This window comes from Poeciliopsis prolifica, unplaced genomic scaffold, assembly GCF_027474105.1.
Source record: "Poeciliopsis prolifica strain line A6 unplaced genomic scaffold, Auburn_PproV2 SCAFFOLD007, whole genome shotgun sequence".
NCBI classification, from domain to species: Eukaryota; Metazoa; Chordata; class Actinopteri; order Cyprinodontiformes; family Poeciliidae; genus Poeciliopsis; species Poeciliopsis prolifica.
In genome coordinates this window covers 776352-799582 of record NW_026562382.1, presented here as the reverse complement: position 1 = coordinate 799582, position 23231 = coordinate 776352, and the positions used below count along the sequence as shown (strand labels likewise).

Sequence of the window (23231 nt, the reverse complement as noted above, 5' to 3'; positions counted from 1 at the left end):
ATAGAGCTGGAGCTTTCAGAATTCAAAAGATCAGAAAAAGGTTGATGGCTACATGGATGAAAATCACACAAAAACACTATTTTTATTACATGCCATCCACAGCCGCGTTGCCGCTGTAGAATAACTCCGTTAACTCAATCAAACTTGGACATGTAGATATTGTTAATTTCGTGCTGTGCTCCACAGCAAAGGAGAAAACCGTTAAAGTACAACTGAAAACTACTTCTTTCTCGCTCTCTGGATCAGCACATGTGCAAGCAGTGCTGACCGCACGTCACTGTGCACCACACTACAAGGAGAAGACCACTACCAGGTGGAATAATTGCTGCCAGTATGTAAGGAAGCTATTTCAAGATTATGAGATGGAGAGGAACTTATTATAGAAACAGGGAGGAAATCACAAGCAATATGAACACTAAAAATGACGTATTGAACAATTATTCCGAATGAAATTTGAACTAATGACATAGAATTCATGTGTAAAAATTTTAATTAAATTTTTTTTTTTTTTTTTTTGTAACACAAAGGTTCTGGTTTCTGGTACTTCTGCTAGCGACAGCCACAAACAACGATAGACGACGAAGCCGTTACTCTCGCCCCACTGCCGCGTTGCTGCTCCTTTAAAAAAAACAATCTGATTAGATGCTGGAAAAGAGTACTGCTGTGCTAAAGGAGCTAGCCTGGCAGCGAAGGTTTTTTAAGACTAAACTAGCTTCTCAATGCTAAACATATAAGAACCAGCACAAATGACCCCAATTCTCCTTTTTGAAGCAACTTTTCAAAGTAGTTCTATGAATGAACCAGGGCTCCTGAAACACAGGAACAGCTAAATGAGTCTAACCAGACTTGGTACCAATTTGAATAATCTGAATAACATATTAAAAATAACTAATATCTTTGTTGTTTAGTTCATGTGAATTTTATTCAGTAATTTAGCAGAAAAAACTGTTTTTGAATTGGACATATGTCGATATATCACTTTCGATTGAAATTAATGAATTACTTGCGGACTCTGCATCGCTTCTAATGAGGTAATTATTTTGATACTTTCTTGAAATTGCTCAAGGAAAATTTCAATAAAAAAACTAGAAACTGATTTTAATTTAGACCCTGAAACCAAGATTTGCACGTCAAACAGCTGAACCAGTGCTGCAGTCGTCAGTTTCCCTGACGCTTCGTCTTGAGCAGACTCTGATCCCAATGTCTCCCTCCTCAGACGTGGCCATCTCTGCTCCCTACGGAGGTCCGGACCACAACGGCCTGGTCTACATCCACAACGGCCAGGCCTCGGGGATCGACTCCACAGCCTCTCAGGTAAACCTTCAACCGTTGTCTTCAGACGCGAGCTCATTTCACAGCATGAGACGAGGGTCAAAGTTGACCCGCCCTCGTCACACTTACTCTGTCCTATCCTGTGAACTGAGTTTGATCAGCGTTTCTGTTGTAGTAGCACCAATTAGCTACAGACCTTCACAATAAGAGGCTTAACAATGAATTATTGGATTTTTTTTTTCCCGCAATAGGATTATGACTCTCAGAATCAGCTTCTACTGTCATTGTTGTCACATTTATTTTAAATGGACAAAATAAAAACAATTTTAAAAAAATAAAACAAATGTATAAAAATTCCAGATTCAAAATCTCTTCATTTTTTCTGACTTCCCTGCCCCTCAGGTCCTGCAGGGTAAATGGGCGTCCAGCTACATGCCTGCTAGCTTTGGCTATTCCATGACAGGAAGTACAGACATAGACCAGAACGGATATCCTGGTAAGCTTTACTCACACCAACACTTTTCTAAACAGATCCATTTAAGGCTTTTTAACACTCTGCTGGAATAAAACCGAACCGTGGTTGCGTCCAACAGATTTGGTAGTTGGAGCGTTTGGAGCGGACAAGGCTGTTTTATACAGGTAATCCCATGTAACTCTCGTCTGTGAGTGCGTGTGTGTGTGATCCCCTGCTGATGCCTCTGCCTGAAAGGGAGAAGTTTAATGAGCGAGGCCACCTCTGATATCAAAGAGCTACTGTTTTTCATTCACTTCACTCCTACTTGCTTTACAGAAGCTACAAATACAGAGGAGCATTCACATGATTCTTTGTACATCCTCCTTCATGTTAAAACACATTAACCCTTCTTAATCTGTGCAAAACACTTTCAGAGCACAAACTATGTTCCTCTATTCAATCACTTCAAGTCTTAGTCATACGTAGTGGACGTCCTATAAACAGACTGAAGTAAGCGTGGGCGATTTGGACTTTCAGTTTTATCGTGATATTTTGTGACGATATTGTGATGGCGATACAAGTGACGATTTATTAAAGTTTCAGGTAATTGCATTGTTGTGTGTCACAGCAATTGTAAATGCAATCACAAATGCTGCCCTTGAAAAAGATTCCCATTTGTCAAATATTTCTTTAGGATAAAAGTCGCATAAAAAGTGTGATTTGTACCACTAAACACAAATTCATATTTCTTTATGCTTTTATTGGACAGACAGTGGGGGAAAATAGTAAAACTAACAGCGCTGACAGTCTTAAACATAATTAATGGTAATTATCGTGACCAGAATAAATCTAGATTATCGTGCCAATAAATGTATTACAATAAACGATGCGATAAACGCCAGTCTGTGTTTGTGTGCATCAGAGCTCGTCCAGTGATCAGTGTGAACGCTACGTTAGACATAAGCCCCCAGATCATCAACCCAGAGGAGAAGAGCTGCACCATTCCTCAAACCAACACGCAGGTGTCGTGGTGAGTGCTCAGATCTCGGATGAATTGTCCGTTTTCATCCTGACATTGCACATTTTCTACTATTATGTCTGTTAGCTAAATTCTTCTGAAAGTTTAAGCAAACCCTTAGCTTTACTGAAAGCTGACTCCAGTCGTGTCAGCGTGGCTGATTTTCACTGAGATTAGTTTGTTTTGCTTCACAGTTTTAAAGTGAAGTACTGTCTGGCAGCCGGCGGGTTTGGAGCTCCGTCCTCTCTGAGTGAGTGAACCGGCTGCAACCGTTTATGGTTACAGTCAATAACCTAAGACGGTGGATCAACTATTTCACAAATTCAGTTCCAAAAGTGAAAGTTCTTCTTGTTATTATGCAGTGGGTGATTATTTCTTACAGCTAGTGAAAGCATAAAATTCAGTTTCGACTGCATCTTTACATCTGACCAAAAACACTTTAAACATTCTTTAACAGAATGTTTGGCCAAGTGTAGATCTACTAAATTCGCTTTCCAAATTTCCAGGTCACGTTTCCATCTGTGTTCTTTTTTTAAAGTATGTTTTCAAGTACAGCGTAGGAAAATGTTAATGAAAGAAAGTTTAAGGTAGCTTTTGACTTTCCTGTGTTCGTTGAGTTTCTGACAGCTGGTAGCAACAAGTGGGGGAGGGGAGCTCTACACTACTTTCCACAGTCATTGTCACTTGTTTTATTCATATCGAAGGAGTACTGCGATGGAAAGTGTTCCCTTCTCCTGACCATGTTCCTACTTCCTGCCGCAGGTTTTCGTGTGGACCTCACGCTGGACCGCCTGAAGCAGAAGGAGGCGACCAAACGCGCCCTCTTCCTCCACAGTGCCACCTATCGTATTCTAAGAACATGACGGTGAACAGCAACAGACGGCTGGCCTGCGAGGAGCAGGAAGTCTATTTAAGGGTGAGGAAGTCATAGACCCAGGGTCACCAACCGATTACTTCACGGGTACAGAGTAACACGAAGGGCTACTTGTTTGATACGGACATACATTTTCTTGGCTCAGCCTTTATAACAATAAGATATATACATACATACAAGTGACTCAGAGTTTGGATTGTTGCAGCAGAAGCTGTACACTGTGATTTTCCTTTAAATAAAAAAGAAAAGTTATTGTATTTTTTTATTATCCAGTCCTCTTTACTATTAACAAAATTGTGGAGAAGAAAAAGATGTTTTGTGCTAAAACATTTTGCACGTAGCGCACATCAGTGTGAGTCTGTAGGGGTCGAAGGGCACGCCAAAGCCTAAATCTTACTTGCTTTTTCTGTGAGGTAAAAATGATGAGCGGAGTTTGAACCTCCTGTTGTTCTGACATCCCGCTTTTTACAGTGTGCAAGAGCGCACCTCTCCAACACTCATCATGTGGGCGTCGCACAAAGCAGCGCACCTTTTTTTTTTTCTTTTTACACAAACGATGCTAAATAATAGACATGGAAGCGAAGCGACCCTGTGAACCACGGAAAGAGGAGGATATGGATTCCCAGGTTTTGTGGTGTCAGACGTCCAAAGGAGGAGAAGGTGAAGCAACAATGTTTGCTTTATTTTCACTCTTTTGGGGAACGTTTCGACTAGATTAAATTGTTTAACCCACCTTGGAAATGGTCTCACAACAACATCCAGCTCATCGCGACAATTCCTGGAACAATTTATTTTCCAGCAAAATTTGTTACAGTGACGGGCCCACATGCAAAGTTGAGAACTTTCAGTTCTTCATGATGGGCGGGTCCAGCTTTCTACCGTCAGTCGGCTTCTTGCCATCACAGCCTCCCTTTCCCTTTTACGTTCTGTTCCCTCAGAAGTTGATTTGTTACTGCAACTCTTCGAAGGCCTGTGTGATGCCTTATTTGCACACATGGTGAGTGAGAGATTGCGCTATCATTACGGATTACATCAATGTTCAGCTATGTAAAAAGGCCTTGAATTATTACTCATACCCCTTTGGATTTATGGGACAGAAATGGAATGAAAACTAATTTTTATTTATTTATTTTTAAATAAAAACATGAATGTTCCCATTTGTTTTTAACTCTCTTTTCATGTTCTTGTTCATAAAATCCAGTGCAGCCCAGTGTTTGTGGAGGCCACCTACTTCCACCTGTATTTCATTTAATGTCTGTATAAATCCAGATGTTCTGGGAAGCAGGAGAACAAGAAACACGTCAGATACATTCAGAGAGCAAAGTGTGAGGAGATTGATGCAGGATTGGGTGTGGGGAGGGAACTGTTTAATCCAAGGAAAAAAGTCTTCAATTTGACTTTGTGAAACCTGCATCTGCAGGTTTAAATGCTCATAATTATTCTGCACATATTAGTCATCCACCTGTGTGACCTCATCTGAAAGTGTAAAGAGAGGCTGGGAAAGGCAAGAGTTTAAAAACGGACAAAAAGTACCGAATATTTTCGTAAAATGAAGCTGAAAAAAGTCGACCTGAAGCTGCACATCTGATTCCCTTCTCCTTATCACCCAGGACGACCGCGAGTTTCGGGATAAGATCACTCCCATCTCCGTGGCGATGGAGTACAGTCTGGACTACCAGCTGGCTGCAGATCAGACCGGACTGCTGCCCATCGTCAACATCTGGGCACCAACTAACGTCACCAAGCAGGTACTCACTGCAGTTGGGGTTGGGGGTCTTTTCCTCTGTGTCAGGGGTGTCCAGAGTGTTTTTTTGTTTGTTTGTGTGTGGCCCCCTGTTGCAGATCAACAATGATTCAGATGTGTCTCGACCAAAAACTAAGTTGCAAAATCACAACTTTATTATCATAATACAACAACTTTATTCTCGTAAGTTTATGATTTTATTCACATTCAATTCAGTTCAAAATACTTTATTGATCCCAAAGAGAAATTTACAGTTTAAATGCTGTTTTTATAATATTATAAACTTTACCCTCATGGTTTCATCTTATTTTCTTTGTGTGCCTCCAGTACTCCATTGTGCTTTTAATACAGAAAACCTAAGAAAATAAAGTATTTTTGCAGGAAAATGCTCTTCCTGCAAAAATATTTTTTTTTCTATTAAAAAAGACCTAAAATTAGATTACATTTTTTTTGTCTTCTTTTTTCTTCTTCTTTTTTTTTTAAATTTGATTGACCTGCGAGACTTTTGACTCCACCATCTTGGCTCACGTGTCAAAAGTGCCACTGTTGCTATGATAACTTAAACAGAGAAGTTAAATCGGCACCATGTTAGCACAGAGCTAAACTCTGAATGAAGCCCATAGTGTTGTCTGGACTGTGAATAAGACACTATAGAAAAGTAATCTCCCTCTAGTGGCTGTTCTTGGTCCTGAAGCACTCAGGCTGGTCACTCTGACAGTCGGTCTGATTTTCTGTTCTCTCCTCTTCTCCGTTTTGTGCCAGGCTCACATTCTGCTGGACTGTGGCGAAGACAACATCTGCAAACCCGACCTCAAGCTGTCGGTGAAGAGGTCGGTGCAGCGAAGTCCATTTAAATGAAACCAATCATGGAGAGATAACGGCGTTAGAGAGTTATTGGAGGTTGTAACTGTCCATGTCCTCTGATTGGCCGCAGCGACCGGGAAGATCTACATCGGCGACGACAACGCCCTCACCCTGATGGTCACGGCTGAGAACAAGGGCGAGGGCGCCTACGAGGCCGAGCTGCACGTCTACCCGCCTCAACAGGCCGACTTCACCGGGGTGGTCCGCAGTCAGGTAGACCTGGTTTTCCATCCACAGCGAACGCCAAAAAAGACGCATAAAACACAAAGGATTCTTTGAGGTCTCCAAGTAATCCTTGTCTTCAAGCACATGGATTAACGACGGAACCTGCAGAACTCATGATCTGATAAAGAACTCTTTAACTCTGTTTGATTTCCTCTGCTTGGGAGCCAAAATATTAAATATGCTGGTAACGACTCACCTGACAGAGGAAGTCGTCAGAAAACTACAAAGCTCGCTGTGGATCAGTGTTTCCCTGTTAGTGTCTTTAAATCTTTCATCTACATTCCAACCCTATGAACTAAACAAACTCTTTTTTTTTATTTCCAACGAAGTACTGACCAGGAAGGTATTACTAGTAATTGAATTTTTGTTTGGGTTTGGAAGATTATGTAATCTTCTTCAACGAGTGTGTTTTTAAAGTTTCTTTCTGTTTGGATTTTGAATTCAGAAATACATTTTTAAAAATCCAACAGGAGGAACGTTGTGAAGGCTTGCTTTGATGCAAGTTTTAACAGCTATTACTTAATAGAAAAAATTAATTTTTTAACACATCATCAAAATGTCAGTAGCAGGACTTCGAGACGATCGTTCAAACAGCCGTGTGCGTTTGCTCGCGTCAGATCCTAGTAACTCATCTGCTTTTCTCGTTAAAACAACTTTTTTTTCTCTTAATTTTAAGACTTTTTTTTCTTCTTAAAATTGCATCTTGTGCGCCAGCGTTGCGACGATGCTCTCAAACATCAGCAAAAACGTCCCCAGCCTGGCCCTGATGCGCCCAGAAGGCCGGGATGATTTAAATAAACGCCACCTTCTGATGATTTCTTTCTGTCATTTTTGTTTTAGCAAAGAAACGAGCATAAAAAAATAAATAAATACTCCATTCAAATCAGAAATTGGATCTGGCCCAAAAAAAAAAGACAGAACTTCTGTTTGTTTATTATCTAAGATCTGATCCATTATCACTGGTCATATGTGTGCGATGATGATGTTGTGACGTTCCTTCCTGCCTGTTCTTCCACAGACTCTCTCTCGGCTCTCCTGTGCTTACAAGAAGGAGAACGAGACCAAGGGTGGTGTGTGACCTGGGAAACCCCATGAAGAAAGACACTACGGTCAGTCGGAGGCAACGCAGCGAAGCCAACACTCGGCATCTTTAAAAACATTGCAGAGTAATTACTTATAGCCTTCTCGGAAAATACTCGTCATCTTGAACCTTGTCATATTTTGTCCCAATAAATTCCATTTAAATCTGTTGTTGTAAAGTGACAAAAAGCTGCAATACTTTTGGGAGACTTTCTCATTGTTTTAAAATATTTTAGAAAGTATCCTGAGATGTTTTGTGTGTGTGTTTTTCTCTCCCCGGTCTCTCATTGGTCCTCGGCTCCTGTTCTGTTGCCTCATTGGCCAGATCCTGGCGGAGTTGGGATTCAGTGTACACCAGCTGTCTGAGGAGGACACCTCCATCAAATTCGACCTCCAGATTGTCAGGTACCTCCCCTCATCCCCAGTTTTAACTGGAACGAGAGCAGCTCCACCTGCTGGCTGAGCGAGGAAATAGTTTTTTACACAGGGAACAGTGAACACGAATCTGGACGTTTGCTTCCTTAAAGAAGCCAACAAGTAATTCGGTAGGAGGCTGATTTTGTTAGTCAGGACTCGTCTAAATACCAGAAAGGATGAAAGTGAGAGAATGCATCGCCCCCCCGGCGCTCGCCTGAGTGTTTGTGTTTCAGTGGGAGAGAAAGCGGAGGGAGGAGGGGGGAACTGAACTATGTTAATGAGAGGTTTGAGCTGGATTTGGTTTCACTCCTCCTCGCCTCTCTGGTTCACTTCCTCGACTTTAAAAGTGTGAGCTTAAGCAGTGCTTCTCAAATAGTGGGGCGGGCCCCCTTTGGGGGGCGCGGTGCGATACCTGGGGGGGCGCGTGTGATCCTGGGGAACAGGCTTTTTTTTGGCCGAACTAGTATAAAGTGTAATTGCGCACAGTAGGCGGCAGTGGCGCTCTCATTGTTACTTCTGTCACGTTTGCGACAGTGCAACATTTTACGACTTACAAGACAACAGGTTTGCCTTGGTTAGCAGTGTTAAGTCAACAAAAAGCTCCGACTGCGTTCTGTCTATGGCCTCCGTTATTCAACAACCCCCAACATGAAAAGTTTTTCACAGGGATGAAAAGAAAAGCGGAGAGAGACAAAGATAATGAGACAACAGAAAGTCAACCGAAAGCTAAGAGGAAATACGACGAAGCGTATTTAGCGCTTGGCTTCACTGTGACTACAGTTGGAGAAGAGGAAAGACCGGTGTGTTTGCTGTGTCTAAAAATGCTTGCAGCGGACAGCATGAAGCCAAATAAATTAGCGCGTCACTTAAATACGTTACATCCCAATCACGCCGATAAGCCGCTAGAGTTTTTTCAGCGAAAAAAATGTTAATAAGGAAAAAATGTTATGCAGAGATGGATAGTCACGGTGGGGAGTGGGGGGCGCGAATAGTTTTCTTCTTGCTAGGGGGGGCGTAACGGAAAATAATTGAGAAGCACTGGCTTAAAGCAACTTCCATCTGGAGCTGCCGCACAGCTGTGTTGCTTTACAATAAGGCAACGTCGACGTGCCGCATTTTCCAGACTGACAAAATGCCACATGAAGATGGGGAACAAGAAAACGTTGCTTATATAAAGACGTTAGTCATTGTAAATCCCCAGATATGATTCGATGAAACTTTGCTTTTCAACAGTTATGTTCAACCTCGGTTTATTTCTGTCAGAATAAATTAATATTCAGTGCATCAGTCAAAAAAATGTCATAAAAAGGGAGAAAATAAAAAGTTCCAGGACCAACCAAACTATGGAGAAACTTAAATGTTTCCTCTTTTTTTAAAGTTATTACAAACATCATTGTTTTATTAGCCAATTTAAAAATAAGAAAAAAAAAAACACGTATAATTAGTGAAGTGTTGATTTGATTTTTAAAACGCCTGAAATAAAAAATTGCAGCCTGCCTTTTGTTTAGTTCCACTTTTATTTTGGCGATTCATCTCATCACCTCCAGTCTGGAGAAACATGTTGTTCACATTAAAGTGAATCTTCCAGAGCTGCATATCATCCATCTGTTCCTATATTTATACCATTGTGAGTTTTTTTTGTTGTTGTTTTTCTCATTTCTAATTTGCCTGACTGAAGTTGTCGTTGTGTTTCAGCTCTAACCAGTTTCAGAACAGGAGTCCCCGAGTGTCCAGCGTCACGCAGCTGGACATCCTGGCTAAAGCCTCCATCAGAGGGTAACGCACAGATTCAGCTTCCTTTCCACACCCTGACTTATTCTTCTCAAATAAACAATTTGATCTTTTTTCTTGTTTCTTCGTCGGAAGTAGAGCGGGAACAAACCGGGCAGTCAGACTTGTCCCAAGTTGTTCCCACTGTCTGCTCTTGCATGTCGGGACATATCCATGTGTGTGTTGCTCCCCCAGGTCGTCGTCTCCCTCTCAGGTTCTGCTGCCCATCGCCAACTGGAAGCCCAAAAACCCCCCGGTGCTCGGAGACGACATCGGGCCGCAGATTCTTCACGTTTACGAGGTACAAAAACGCAAATAAATAGTTAAATGAAGTTAAATGCGTTTCTGTTCCTTAGCTCTTTTTTTTCTTTCTTTCTTTTTTTACTTTAAATGTTCAGCAACACACATTTAATTGTGGGAAAATGGCAGCTGGAGTGGAGCTTTTTAGTTCATTTTCTTGTATTTGCTGCTTCTGTTTCTGTTTGCCGTCAGCATTTAAAGTAGCACAGTGGACTGTCCAGAACCTTTTGCTCTTTAATTATGTCACTTTGTGCATTTAAGGTCACAAAGTGCACGTTTTATGTTGCATCGCTTTGGTTTTGCAGGAATTCTTGAATTTTGAATATGAAATCTAGGGATGCACGGATCGCAGTTTTCTGGCTGATCATCGATCTCTCAGAAACCTGCTGGAGGATTTTGAACAGTTTGATGAAAAGTCACTAAATGTGATGACGACAAAGTCCACTGTGGCCGCTGCAGTGGCTCTGACCTCACGCTGACAGAGTGATGCTCTTTCAGCTGCTGAACAACGGGCCCAGCACGTTCAGCAAGGCGTCGCTGGAGGTGGAATGGCCGTATCACTTCAGGAACGGCTCTCTGCTCTACATCACCAGCTTTGAGACCGAGGGGCCCATCAACTGCACCACGGACGTGGAGATCAACCCGCTCAACGTCTCCGTAAGACGCCGGACACGGTTTCTTTCTTTGTTCCTGCTCTTTTCTACCCATAAGGAGAATTAAAGTGTCTTTACAGCTTTCTCCCTTGGAAGGAGGAAACTGTGAAAAGCTCTGTTTCATAGTCTTGTTGAAAAGTTTTCAGTGATTAAGCTTGAAAAGTAAAACTCGTTTATTCATTACACAGCGTTGATCTGTGTCCGTGAATCTCGTTGATTTGCAACATTTGCAGCAAAAAGCTGCATTTTTTTCGGAAACGTGTCTGTAGGTGAAGGATGTTTGATGCTAGACGGTGAGGATGAAGAGTGCTGCCATGACGATTATCTAGCAGAATGCTGGCGAACCACAGAAGACGCTGGTCCTTCAGAATGCTGTAAAAAACACGATGATGGAAAGTCATCAGGTGTTCACGCATCTCTGAAAATCTTAAATTCATGCATCTAAATTAAAATAAAATGTCAAATTCATTTTAAAAAATATAGGTTGGCCTTAAACATGTCAATCTCAGGTCTTGCATTTTGACGCAGCAGGACTATTTAATCTCGTGTGCTATGCAGTTTTTTTTTTGTTATTATGATACGTTTCTGTCAGGTGAATGTTTGAGCCTAAAGCAACATTTTAGTTGCGTTCTGCGACTCGAGGCTGTTGAAGCTACGGCCAACTAGCTACTGATAATCCCTTGCTAGCCAGCTAGCCTTTTTGCGCAAGTGTAAATTTATTGGCAGTTTTGCTGGACGACGTTTGCCTTCGCCTCAGTTGCCAACCTGTACGTTACACCTTCCTTCTGTGGAAAAAAGTCTAGCGCTACAATATAATACCTTTTTTTTTTACCTTTCTGTCGCGATACAGATCTTGAATTTCAATCATGCTGGTCTTAAAAAGTCTTAGATTTAAGTTGGTGAAACCTGTGTAAACCCTGCATCGGTTTAGTATCCACAGCAACTGCTGACGTACTGCTTTTTGATTCGTCTCACTCGGCGTTCAGTTGGGGTCACAGGTCGTGCCACTAAATTCCCAGTAAATGTGGTTTCTGTGCCGTTCAGAACCCGCTGGGACCCAGAAGAACACCAGCGTCGTCAGGGACCGAGAGATGGAGGGAGGAAACCCGAGACGTGTGAGGAAGAGAGACCTGGAGGCCAGAGAGACGCAAAACGACTTGCAGATACTGGTACACACACACGCACACACACACACACACACACACACAGCACAGACTATTTTTATTCCTCACAATCTTCTTATTTTCTCTTTCATTCCGAGTTTCCTGAATTTTTACCTACTGTTTTCATTTGACTGCGCCTGCTTGTTTAGAACTGCAACACAGCCGAGTGTCTGAAGCTGAGGTGTCAGGTCGGCCGTCTGGAGAGGAACAAGAACGCCATCCTGTTCATCTACTCCAGACTGGATGTCAACAACTTCCTCAGGGTACAGCAACACAGCAGCTCTTATAACTGCTGCCTAAGACTCACACTGCTTCACGTTTTCCTTCTTTTTTTCTGTTTTGCGACATGTCAAAAGCTTAATCAAAAGTCAGATGACAAAGACGGTTAAAGTCACTTACATGTATGTTTTTGGGGGATTTTCCCCCACAGGGTTTTACGGAGCTCGGTTTTCAAAGGTCGACTGTTGCTTTTGGTGATGCGTTACCTGGTCTGCTTCACTTGTTTCCTCCCTCAGACTGAGAATCAGAATCGCTCCTACGTGGTTCGATCGACGGCGTCGTTTGAAGTCATTGAGATGCCGTACAAGAACCTGCGGACCGAGCTGCCGGCGAACTCCACCACCGTGAGTCCCAGTGAAACACTCAGTCATCAGCATACGGTTTAACAGCGCCAGGGTTTTCCATGGACAGGAAGCAATGTTATTAGCTAATCAAAATATATTCTCTAAAAAGCACAAATACAAATTTTGCACTTTGAAAAGTGTGAAATGTGTTAGAATGTTGGTTTCATTTCATCGCTGAAAATCAAAGCTTTTTCATCCCCTCTCCCCCGATGCTTTCTGCAACTGCTGATGTGGTTTGCAGACAAAATGTCTAGATCTTTCTTTCTAACCTTAGATTTTGAAGAGAGATGTTAAAATCTAGTGGAAGATCCTAAAAGCCCAGGCAAACTCCTGAAGGGGAAGCTGAGCTTTGCTCCCTGCTCTTGTTTCCAGGTCAGCGTGTCGGTGACGTGGGTGGCGGACTCGGCCCAGCCGGTACCGGGCTGGGTGGTCGCTCTGGCGGTACTCGCAGGGCTCCTGCTGCTGGCTTTGCTCATCTTCATTATGTACAAGGTGAGGCTGCTTGTACACAAGGTCGGCCTTCTGTCACCTGAAGGATTAGAGAACAAATGTCTCAGTTTGATTGATTAACACTCAGTTTAACTTGCTTTGCCGCACCTTATGCGTCTTGTTTTGTAGGAAAGTTTCCAAATGATCTTTCTATTCTTTCCCCCCCTTCTCTTCTTTCTCAGCTGGGTTTCTTTAAGAGAGTGCGCCCCCCGCAGGTGGACTGCACCGAGAAGGAGCAGCTGCAGCCAGAGGAGAACGGGAACACTGACGCTTAGAGGCCGAGAGTTTTAAGACGCAAAGGGAGAGAGAAAGTTAAGGAGAGAAGAAATCAGGGTAAACCAGCTTCAGAGAGAATCACTGTAATGACTGTTTGGGGGAGGGACGGCTAACTGTATTTGTTTAGCTTTTTTTTTTTATGTGTTTTTTTTTCTTTTTAAGTCATGTTGCATTTGTGCCAAAACAGAAGCTGGAAAAACACTGGTCACAGATAAAAAAAAAAAAAAGGAAAAAACCCTCGACGCTTTACACCCGCGCGTTTTTAAAAGTTTAAGGATCGTGCCGTCTCTTTGTGCGGCTTCACGACGCTGAAGCACTTCCTTAGCGGCTTCCGTGAACCCGGCGCTCCGTCTCTCTCTGGTTCTCTAACACTAAAAGCAACACGTTCGAAACGCTCCCAGCATGCACAGGGAGCAGCAGCTGTCCCGTCGGGTTTGGCCTCGCAACAGATTTGCACATTTCTTCTGTCCTTTTCCGTCTTTTGTTTGTTTCTGCTTCGTCGCGACATTAAACGGCCGACGAGCCGATTGGTCTCGTCGGCCTTGAAGTCCAGAACTGCTGATGCGTGAAGAAAAGCGTAGTGATTGATGGAGGACGGGTAACAGCAGGACCAGTATTCATAACTGTAAGTACCAGAGTCAGCTGATTGGATTAGGACCAACAGCAGCAATGAAACAGCAACATTGAGATTGAGAAAACTAGGTTCTGGAATAGTTTTGGATAAAGATGGACTATTTGCTCTGAGATGATCAGAGTGTCGCAGTGATGCATCTTTTTCTTCTGTTTTCTCTCCTGCTTTGTGTGGGTGTTTGGTAACGGACTGAAACTGTAGTATGTTGAGTTGTGCTTTTGGGGGGTTCGGGGAAGGGGTCTGCAGGGTTTTCTTATGTGTTTTTAAATGCATTTTGTACAAAACAGTAACGGTGATTTGCAGTAGCGGGTCCAGCTCTATTTAACACAATCAAGAAACGGTTTTCTTTCACCTCCGATCACGTGGTTAAACCCCGACCCGAGGAAAACGGTTTTAGAATACATCCTGACCCCTGGAGGCCGATATGTGTTACTACACATATCTACAGCCTTTATGTCAGGGGTCCCCAAAGAGGGTCCTTGAGGGCCCGGCATCCTGCATGTGTTAGTTCTCTCCTTGGTGGTAGTGACAACCTTTTCAGCAGGTCAATGTTGTTCTTAGGCCTCAAACGAGCCATCATTTGATCCAGGTGCCTTAAATCAGGGAGAGAACCAAAGCATGCAGCATGCCGGGCCCTCGAGGGCCACTTTGGGGACCCCTGCTGTCTGTAGCCAATACTAAGTAATTATGTTATTTGATGCTATGCAAATGAGTTTGCATTAAATACATTGGAATGCTAATGCTACCGTTGTTAGCATTTGGATGTATTTAGCGGTCCTGCTACTGCTAAGGATAAGTAGTTTAGTTTAACCCTCTCAGGCTCAAATTACTTGCAAAGACTGGCTAAGTTGTTGCAAATCTGCAACACCTGCCTGGAGAGGGTCAACTTCATTAAAATGAAGTAGCATTGTTAAAAAATTGATTCTCTGTGGAAGGAAAAAATCATAATGGTCTAAATTTCTTGTCGCATGAAGTCCGAGAGTCAAATGAACTAAAAGTGCGTTTTTATCTGGTCGAGCTGAGCTGCTAAACGGCACAGAATAAAAACCTTCAATTTATGGATGGAATGTATTGATCCTCTGAGAGGGAAAATAGTCAATAATACACAAAACAATGATCCACACTTGCTGTTTGTTACATTCCTCTGCAGCTTTTTAGCTAACCGGAGCAGCCATAGCAACTGTAGCTAAGGGGCGGGGTTTAATCCGTGGTCACTTGTTACTTTCCTGCCATTTCCTGCACTGAAGCCTTTTTTTCTTTTTGTTTATTTCCTTGTAGTTTGTCCTCAGATTTCAAACTGGTGACTGGCAGCTTCGCTAGAAAACTTAAAAAGAAAAAAAAATCAGCTGGTTGCTTTTTTTTCTTCTTCTAATGACTCTGATCTGACTTGTGTTATGTGTGTTTATGTATTTAAAAGAAAAGGAACAAAAACAACTTTTTTTTTTTTTTTTTTGCTATTTGCCCATATTGGGTTTGCATATTTTGACGATTTCACTGCAACAGCAGAAAGCGGGCGAGAGCGCAAAACGCCTTCACAACAATGAAAGTTGCGTCGTTGCTTTTCCACACTGGTTGGATTTCTGTTAAAGACGAAAACCTGGACGTACGTCACGTTTACCATGTGCAGGTCGCAGTCATGGACCTCTACATGGTGTAAATAGGGTCACTCATTCTAAACAGGCCATAATATTTCTCTCATCTTAGTTTCTTAATTCTTAGCAAGCCTAGCCAGCTACGTAGCACATGAGGCTACGTTTGCTGACCTGGGCTTCCTGTTTGAGTCCTTTGGAAAACCTTTAAAACTTTGAACAGATTTAAATCAACAAATCAACACTGAGCAGTTTGGACAACTTTACCTTTAAAATTAGAGTGTTTCTTTAATAGGCTAAATGTAGATTTTCTGCTTTCAGGATGGACTAATAATAAATCAAGTAACTTCAGTGATTTTCTAAAGACACGAGTTTGAATTCACTCTAGATCTGCTCCACACAGTGTCACTAATATTTGCTCAAAGTTTTCTTCATATGTTGCAACTCGTCTCACCCTTTTTGACCGAGGGTGAAGAAAACGAAAACTGAACTGTTGGCGTTAATCGATGTCGGATGGCTTCCTGGCACAGATCACCTCTTTGAACAGAGTCCAGATGTTTTCAGCTGGGTTCAGTTCAGGACCGGCCCACAAACTTTCATCTACTGCAGGTTGAAAAGCAAATTAAATCAATAAATTAATAAATAAAAGATTGCACTGCAAAAAACAAATCTTACCAAATGTTTTGGGTCTGGTTTATAGTCAAAATAGCATTTGAAATAATTTTATTGACATAAAACATGTTGTTCTTGATCAGTAATCCTTATTGCTGATGGAACAGTACTCGTCCTAATGATACATTATTTCACTTATAACAAGACCATTTTTTCCCAAGTTGTAAGTGAAATGATGCACCAATGGAAGTGGAACTTTCGCATCAATATTAAGGATTATTGACTCAAAACAAGCTCCTATTTCTTTGCAAAAATGCATTTGTCGGTGCCCTTAAAATTATACGAATCTGCAACATTTCCGCTGGACGTCAGCGGCCTTGAAAAGTTAACTTTAGTTTGAAGTAAGTAAAATGAGAAGAAAGTGAAAATGTTTGTTTGTCTAAAAGTTCAACCTTTAAATATGAGCTTTTACTTTCTAAAATGGGGAAATGATAGTATTTGTTTATTTAAATGATGACTTTGAAGGCTTTTCCACCTTATTGATCATTTTGAGTTAAAAATAATCACTTCATTAAAGAAAAAACTAAAAAAAAACTAAAAGCTTTTAGAAGCTTTTAATTCTGGATGTTTAACTGCACTGAAGGTTCCTGGACTGAACTCGGCGTGGATTCCTAAGAAAGCAGTGAAATGTAAATTCATTGAAATGGATGTAGCACTAATCACAAACTGTCCATTTAGGAGATCAGTGCTTCATCTAGATTAAGATTATTTTTATTCCAGATTTTAACTAATTTTAAAGTCCAGACACCAAAAAGAAAATTTTAATTATGCAATAGCCTTTTACCACACAGTTGAATTGTAAACCAAAATGACCACTGTTTATGATTTGTGACAATAAACCTGTAATATAACTTTAACACAAGCCTGTGAGGGGATTGCGAACAGCGGAGAATTTTACTTTTTGCAGGTGGAAGAATCACAAATGCAAAGATTTGATTGGTTGACGGGGATCTCGAGGGCTTCCTGATGGCAGCCTTGATTTGAGTGGCCAAATCTGCACAAAAACTTGCCTTTGATGCAGCACATTTCAAAACTGGTTTAAATCGACTCGTTTTGTTCACGATAAATGAAAGATTAACATCTGCGGTTGTGTGGTTGCTGGAGTGAAATCTGCTCCCACTCAGTCTGAACCACCTGCAGCTCTTTGAGTCGCGGCTCAATTCTCTGGTCTGTAGAAAGAACTGAATCTGAACACGGTTAAGATTTCTATTTGAAAAAGAAGGAAATTAAAATGTAGAGAATCTAAAAGCAGAATCAGACTCTGAACTGACTGATGGCGATTTGACTCCAGTCCTTTTTATATATATTTAACACCACTCTCTTTTCCTTTCTGCTATGAGCAAATATTTACTTTTTTTTTTTTTTTTGATGTATGTATTCTTCCACTTAGAGTTTATATTAACAATAAAAAAAAGAGATGATTTCACTTTTGGGCTGAAATAAACAGATTTGTTCACATTTTTTTTGTCCTGTGGTTTGTCTCCACGTTATTTTTGACGAGGGGGAGCTTAATAAAAAAATTTTAAAAAACGACATTAATAACTGTTCATATTAAAGACACATTGCTCGTTTGCTTCAGATTTTTATTCCGTGTGGTCTCCATTCCTCTTTGGCGTCTCACTGCGCCTCCGTCAGCAGGAAGCTGAGGTCACTGCCGGGATCCAACTCCACCGAGGGTTTCCCACTGAAACACCCAAACGGGACAATCAGAGGACGGGTCCAGGTTACAGAGTGTAAGAGAGACAGTCACAGGAAAACAAACCAGCCTCTCGTTGGACAACAAGATGAGGCCCAAATATAAAATAAGAACGGATGCGGATGCGGCGCCACTCGGGGAAAACAAATGTGGTTGTGACTGAACATGTGTGAGACAGAGCGGTCGCCGTTTGTCTTTGGTGTCCTACATTAGCAGTTAGCGTGATTAGCGCTGCTAGCATTACAGCAGTCTCTACTTGTATCCGTAGAGAACAGATCCAAACCGTAACTCAGAAGTTGAAAGGTCCAGAGGGCAAACCAACAAACGCTGTCGCGTGTTCAGCCGTCCTGTTACCTGCTAACGTCCTGCTCTCTCTCACTCTTTCACAGCCTGAATGTATGCAGATTGTCTGAACATGCCATAGAAAACGTTACTTTACGATACACTTTTTTATTGTCAATATCTGAATATATCTGACTTCCTTGTAAACTCCTCTGACATTAAAAATGTCAACCTTTGAGTATTCTGCACTCAGTAAGAACTTTGCATACAAGTCTTCCAAATAATCACCGCAACTTTTCTCAAATCTGAAACGAAAATGCAATTGGACGCTGAAGTTTAGATTCCCATATTGCTCATGTAATGGTCGGGGAATGGACTAAATTTGAACTAATCTGATTTGATCAGGTTACATCAGTGGAGGGAAAACGTTCAATTCCAGTTGTATATTGATTAGAATGTGATTAAGGTTTACGAGGATTGTGGGAGTTGACTTGTGTGTAAATATTTCAGTTTTTCAGCTGCGCGAAACCTGTATAAATAAACGTAATGACTCTTAAAGTGACAGCACCTGCTGAAGAGTCGAGCCTTTGTTGTTCCCAACAGCGTGGCTTTGTCTCCTTCTACCAGCAGCAGGGAGCCTTCCCTCAGTCCCTAACATATATAAAATAAACCAATGAATGAAAACGGAAACGAACCAGGACAGTCCTATAACAGCCGGTTCTGACTCACCAGAACACTGGGAGTGTTGGGTTCTTCATGGTACTGGGTTATCCTCTGCTCCCTGGTCTCCTGCACAATGACAACGTGACACGGGATGAAACTTTGTAAAAAGAAGAGGAAAAACGGACCGTCTGCACTCCAACAAACAAGATGGCCAACGAAACCAGAGTCCCGCCCATACTTACTGGATTTCTTTAATTAAAAATGTAAGTGTGACAATGCGAACGCTAAGCCACAGTAAATCATATGAACTGAGTCGGCTCATAATTTATTTTATTCTGAAGAAGTAAAACATTATAAAGAATCTTTCAAAACCAAAATAAAAATTACATTTTAGCAAACGGAGAATAAAAACCACAACAGATTTGAAAAGTCACAGAACTTACAGAGATTTAGATAGTTTTGGAAATATATATAAAATCCTGGATAAACACTATAAAATATGCAATGTAACCAAATTTGTCGGAAAAATTCTATATTTCTCCACCAATATTTGCAGGGGAACGAAGCATAAAAGAAAGTCTGTCTAAAACTAAACTAAGACCAAACCACGACATCAGCACGGCGTCCTGCAGAGTGTCGTTCGCTTCAGGGTAAATTCCGTTTTGTTCATCGACTCCAGAGGTCAGCAGCAGCAGAATCGTATGGAAGAAAGAGCAACATTTCGCAACGGCCGACACGGATTCTGCTGACGTGCGTCAAATCTGACGCCGCTCTCTGCTTCTGCGGTTTCCTGTGCCGGAGAAATTCAAACCGCTGCAAGTTTTCAGCATGCGGACGAGTCGTTTCGTTTCTTTTTTTTCTCCTTTCAACACAACTACGTTTGAACTGCGACACGTTGTGTTTCAGACGAGCGCAGGCCGACGTGAAGAACAGGCTGGATCCACCGGAACACGGTGGAGGCGTCGGGTTTTTACTTCTAGCACGTGAAGCTGAAACCGTCTCAATCTGTCTGGACGTCATACAAAGATATGTAAGAGATATGTAATTAAGTACAAAGAGCTTAAAACAAAGGTCAAATCCAGGTTGTTTAGTACTGAGCGTTTCTTGACTGCGATAAGCAGCACAAAGCTGATAACGCTTATCAGCTAAGCGCAGAATATGGTGGAACTGATCAGATGAAGATGGACAAGATGAGATTTGCTAAAGTATTCACACCAGAAAACCAGCTCAGCCTGGTTGTTGTGTTAAAAAATGTTAAAAGAATTAACAGGAAACGTTGAAAATAAAACAACAAAGAAAATAACTAAATAAAACTAGTATTTATTGTTTCTAAATAGATAACCGTCTGCTAAAGATTACTGATGTTTTATTATATTCATAAACCCGGCTCAGCCAAATAACCAACGCCAGAAAGTCACAAACTTTGGGCCGTCTCGTAACACGGTTGAATAAAACCTTGGTTCTTCTCTTTGTACCGACCTACAGTGGTTTAAAATTTCACTTTGCTTTAATGTTGAGCAAATAAAACAAAGTAAAAAATTTAAGTTTTTTGAACCCAGCAATTTAGTCTCTCAGGGCAGAAAGTCTGGAGACCACCACTGTCGGGTCTCTAGTTGTTTCTCGACTCACCCCCATGTGGCGGCTGTTGGGGTCGGGGTCCAGGTAGTGCGGGTTGATGTTGAAGGGCACCAGGCCGATGGCACTGAAGGTCGGCGGGAAAACGATGGGCATGTCGTTGGTGGTGCTGATGCTGATGGTCGCCACGTTGGTTCCGGCGCTGGAGCCCATGTACGGGACGCCGTCCTGCGACGAGGCACAGAGAACGGGAAGACGTTGCCGGACCTCGCGATGCGTCCGTCTACTGCTACATGTAAGAGTCTGCGTGTTGCCATCAAGGCTGTTGGGCTCTGAGGAACCCGGCTGTGTGTGTGTGTGTGTGTGTGTGTGTGTGTGTGTGTGTGTGCGTGTGTGTGTGTGTGTGTGTGTGTGCGTGTGTGTGTGCGTGTGTGTGTGTGTGTGTGTGTGTGTGCTGCACCTCCAGGACTCTCTTCCTGATCTCCGTCACCACGTTGTTGTCGTAAAGGCTCTTCAGCAGCCGGAACGTGTTGCCCCCTCCTGCAAGCAGATGCGTCCGTTAGCGTCTCCGTGGATACGAGGTCAGTGGTGGTGGGGGAAAGGTTACGGCAGTGAAGTGTTTAGAAACGCTAGCAAAAACACCAAACCCACTACTATAAGAGTTCTGAACTTCTGAGCCAATCTTCCCCCATTAGTTCTTGACCTTAAAAACGTAATTGGTTGTTGTTTGCATATTCGCTCCCTCTGTAGGAGCTGATCAAGTATTTACTTGATTTACTTGATTGTTCACGATCAAGTAAATATGTTAACTTCAGTTTGAAAAACTGCTGTGTATCAAATGTGACTGAAAATAAATTGAAGTTGGTGATTTCAATTTGGGCCTCTGTCTCTTTAAGAAGCTCCTGCTCTTTCAGAAACTGCCTTCAGGAAATCATCACAACAAGGCTCCTCTATTAACCCTTTAACGAGGTTTTTATCAGCGCTGCAATGAGGAGTAGCTCCTATGATGAGCTCAGCTGATGCTCAGTTGACATGACGCTAACTCCGCCCCCATGAGGAAGTAGAGCAGGACACTGTATATCACCCGAGACATTTTTTGAGTCATTTTTGTCTTATAGATCAACACCGAGGCAAAGATCCCTTCACATCAGGAGGAAGAAGCAGAAAGACAGAGTTAAAAAAGGTTGACAAAATTAAAAAATATATAAAAAAACAGCACGCTGTGCTGTAGGGAGGAGAGCGTCGCCTTCGGCTCTCACCAATAAAATGCCCTCAGCCTTTCGGACGGCTTCGACAGGGTCAGCAGCCTCGTGGATGCCGTCGACCTCATAACCTGCCGGGGTCACAAACACACGAGTCAAAACGAGCGTTTTCAGAACATCGTGGCACAGCTGGGGTCCGTTTCCACTCTCAAAGAACGCAACGGACCGCTGAAGGCTGTGATAGTTTAGAGCAGGAGTTCCCAAAGTGTGGGAACCTACCTAAGGATCTGAACTTGTTCCTGGCAGTCGTTGTGTAGGCATCTCTGTCATGGAGGGCATAGGGAACAAACAGCACTCTCTTCACATTCCTGAAGGATGAATCAACACTTAAAGTCAAATAAAGCTGTCAACACGGAGTCGTCCTTGCATTGATGACACCTGGGCAAACCACCGTCACCGGCAACTAAAACAAACACTCTGTCAACACATAAAAAGGGTTAGCATGTGGTTTGTTAGCAGCATTAAAAACTGAAAGACGTTGATGTGATGATATTTGAGAAAGACGACAAGCTGTGAATCAGGCGCCAACTTCAGCCTTTTGGCGTTCGGCGGTGTTGAACCCCTTCCCCGCAAACAGTGAGGCGTTCTCGTTCTCCACGTTAGTCGGGTTCTCCAAGCTTCTCCGGCGCCAAGGAAAATAAATGGCGCTCCAGGATTGGCCGGTTTGAGCATCAAGAAGAGCAGGATGTTTTACTTTGGTGCGTTGTCTTCCTGAACTGAATTTTCCGCTGACTAGATTAGACATGGACCGCGAAACCTCCCTGCCCTCACAAATACGCAAAAAGCTCCTGGTTTTTAACCACCATAACATATAGAACACATTCTTCCGTTTTAAGATTGACATGAAGTTATTACCAGCGCTGAACTCGAGACAACTCAAATGCGGCATTCGCCACAGAAAAGGCTTGGGTTTTTTTTTCTCAGTTTCCATTGTTGCGTTTCTTCTTGGCGCCCCTTTATCCCATGCCGCCCAGACCACAGCGCCAAATGATCCAGAACAAACCCCCCACTATAAATTTGACGTTCGGCGCTCGTTTCCTCACTGACAGTGTCTCTTTGCGGGGTAACGTTGCGTCTCCTCGGCCTGTTTCTGCTCAGACTCACTTTCCAAAAAAGCTGCAGATGTGCTGCTGACAGTGGTCCAGGTAGCCGCCGCCGTGCAGAGTGGAGTTGGACACCAGCAGGAGTTTCCTCTTCATGTCTCACCGACACACCGAGCTCACCTGGACTGCAGGTGGAGGGAAACAAAAAAACTGCTGTCTGCTGTCTACTTTGACCTCGCGTCCCAAGACGTTCCGCAGCTGCTGCTTTAAGGACCTCGGAGTGTTTTCCCCTGACACGCACTTCCGGTTAATTCTCTGTTCCGTCCTCGGGTTTCATCTATGGCTCTTTAATACGGGTTTTTAAATAACTGCTTGTTTTATTTCCCACGCGCGATAACATTTCGGCGTATTTGTGTCAAAATAAAAGTTTCGTGGTCCGGTCCATTACTTTCACAATAAAAGCCAGCATTTATTTTATTTATTTATTTATTTTTCGACAATCTCTACCCATATGAAAACATTATTGGTGCTGTTGATGTTGTTCACAATAAATATAATAACAAAAATGAAAAAAAGAAAAGAAGAAAAACGAAAGC

General features: G+C 42.4%; 2 protein-coding genes across 2 annotated transcripts in view; one reads left to right on the top strand and one right to left on the bottom strand.

The window, feature by feature from the left end:
• LOC129361461 (integrin alpha-V-like) overlaps positions 1 to 13347 on the top strand; it is a 37885-nt gene extending 24538 nt beyond the window's left edge. The window contains 22 exon segments of the mRNA XM_055032319.1: positions 1217 to 1314; positions 1675 to 1768; positions 1866 to 1911; positions 2649 to 2756; positions 2939 to 2994; positions 3507 to 3587; positions 3590 to 3660; positions 5229 to 5366; positions 6125 to 6192; positions 6297 to 6302; positions 6304 to 6439; positions 7470 to 7516; positions 7518 to 7560; positions 7857 to 7936; positions 9644 to 9724; positions 9914 to 10019; positions 10517 to 10680; positions 11720 to 11840; positions 11984 to 12097; positions 12350 to 12457; positions 12830 to 12949; positions 13129 to 13347. Of these exon segments, the coding sequence (XP_054888294.1) occupies positions 1217 to 1314; positions 1675 to 1768; positions 1866 to 1911; positions 2649 to 2756; positions 2939 to 2994; positions 3507 to 3587; positions 3590 to 3660; positions 5229 to 5366; positions 6125 to 6192; positions 6297 to 6302; positions 6304 to 6439; positions 7470 to 7516; positions 7518 to 7560; positions 7857 to 7936; positions 9644 to 9724; positions 9914 to 10019; positions 10517 to 10680; positions 11720 to 11840; positions 11984 to 12097; positions 12350 to 12457; positions 12830 to 12949; positions 13129 to 13221 (1979 nt within the window). The 3' untranslated portion in view covers positions 13222 to 13347.
• A 4333-nt stretch (positions 13348 to 17680) lies between these two features.
• Positions 17681 to 23022, bottom strand: LOC129361245 (alpha-aspartyl dipeptidase-like). The gene is made up of 9 exons (XM_055031987.1): positions 22697 to 23022; positions 21812 to 21900; positions 21590 to 21663; position 21289; positions 20791 to 20870; positions 20385 to 20558; positions 18822 to 18881; positions 18661 to 18743; positions 17681 to 17798 (listed from the first exon to the last, which is right to left on the bottom strand). The coding sequence occupies exons 1-9, from the start codon at positions 22789 to 22791 to the stop codon at positions 17732 to 17734; spliced, it is 723 nt and encodes a 240-aa protein (XP_054887962.1). The 5' UTR covers positions 22792 to 23022; the 3' UTR covers positions 17681 to 17731.
• Positions 23023 to 23231: the final 209 nt, after the last annotated feature.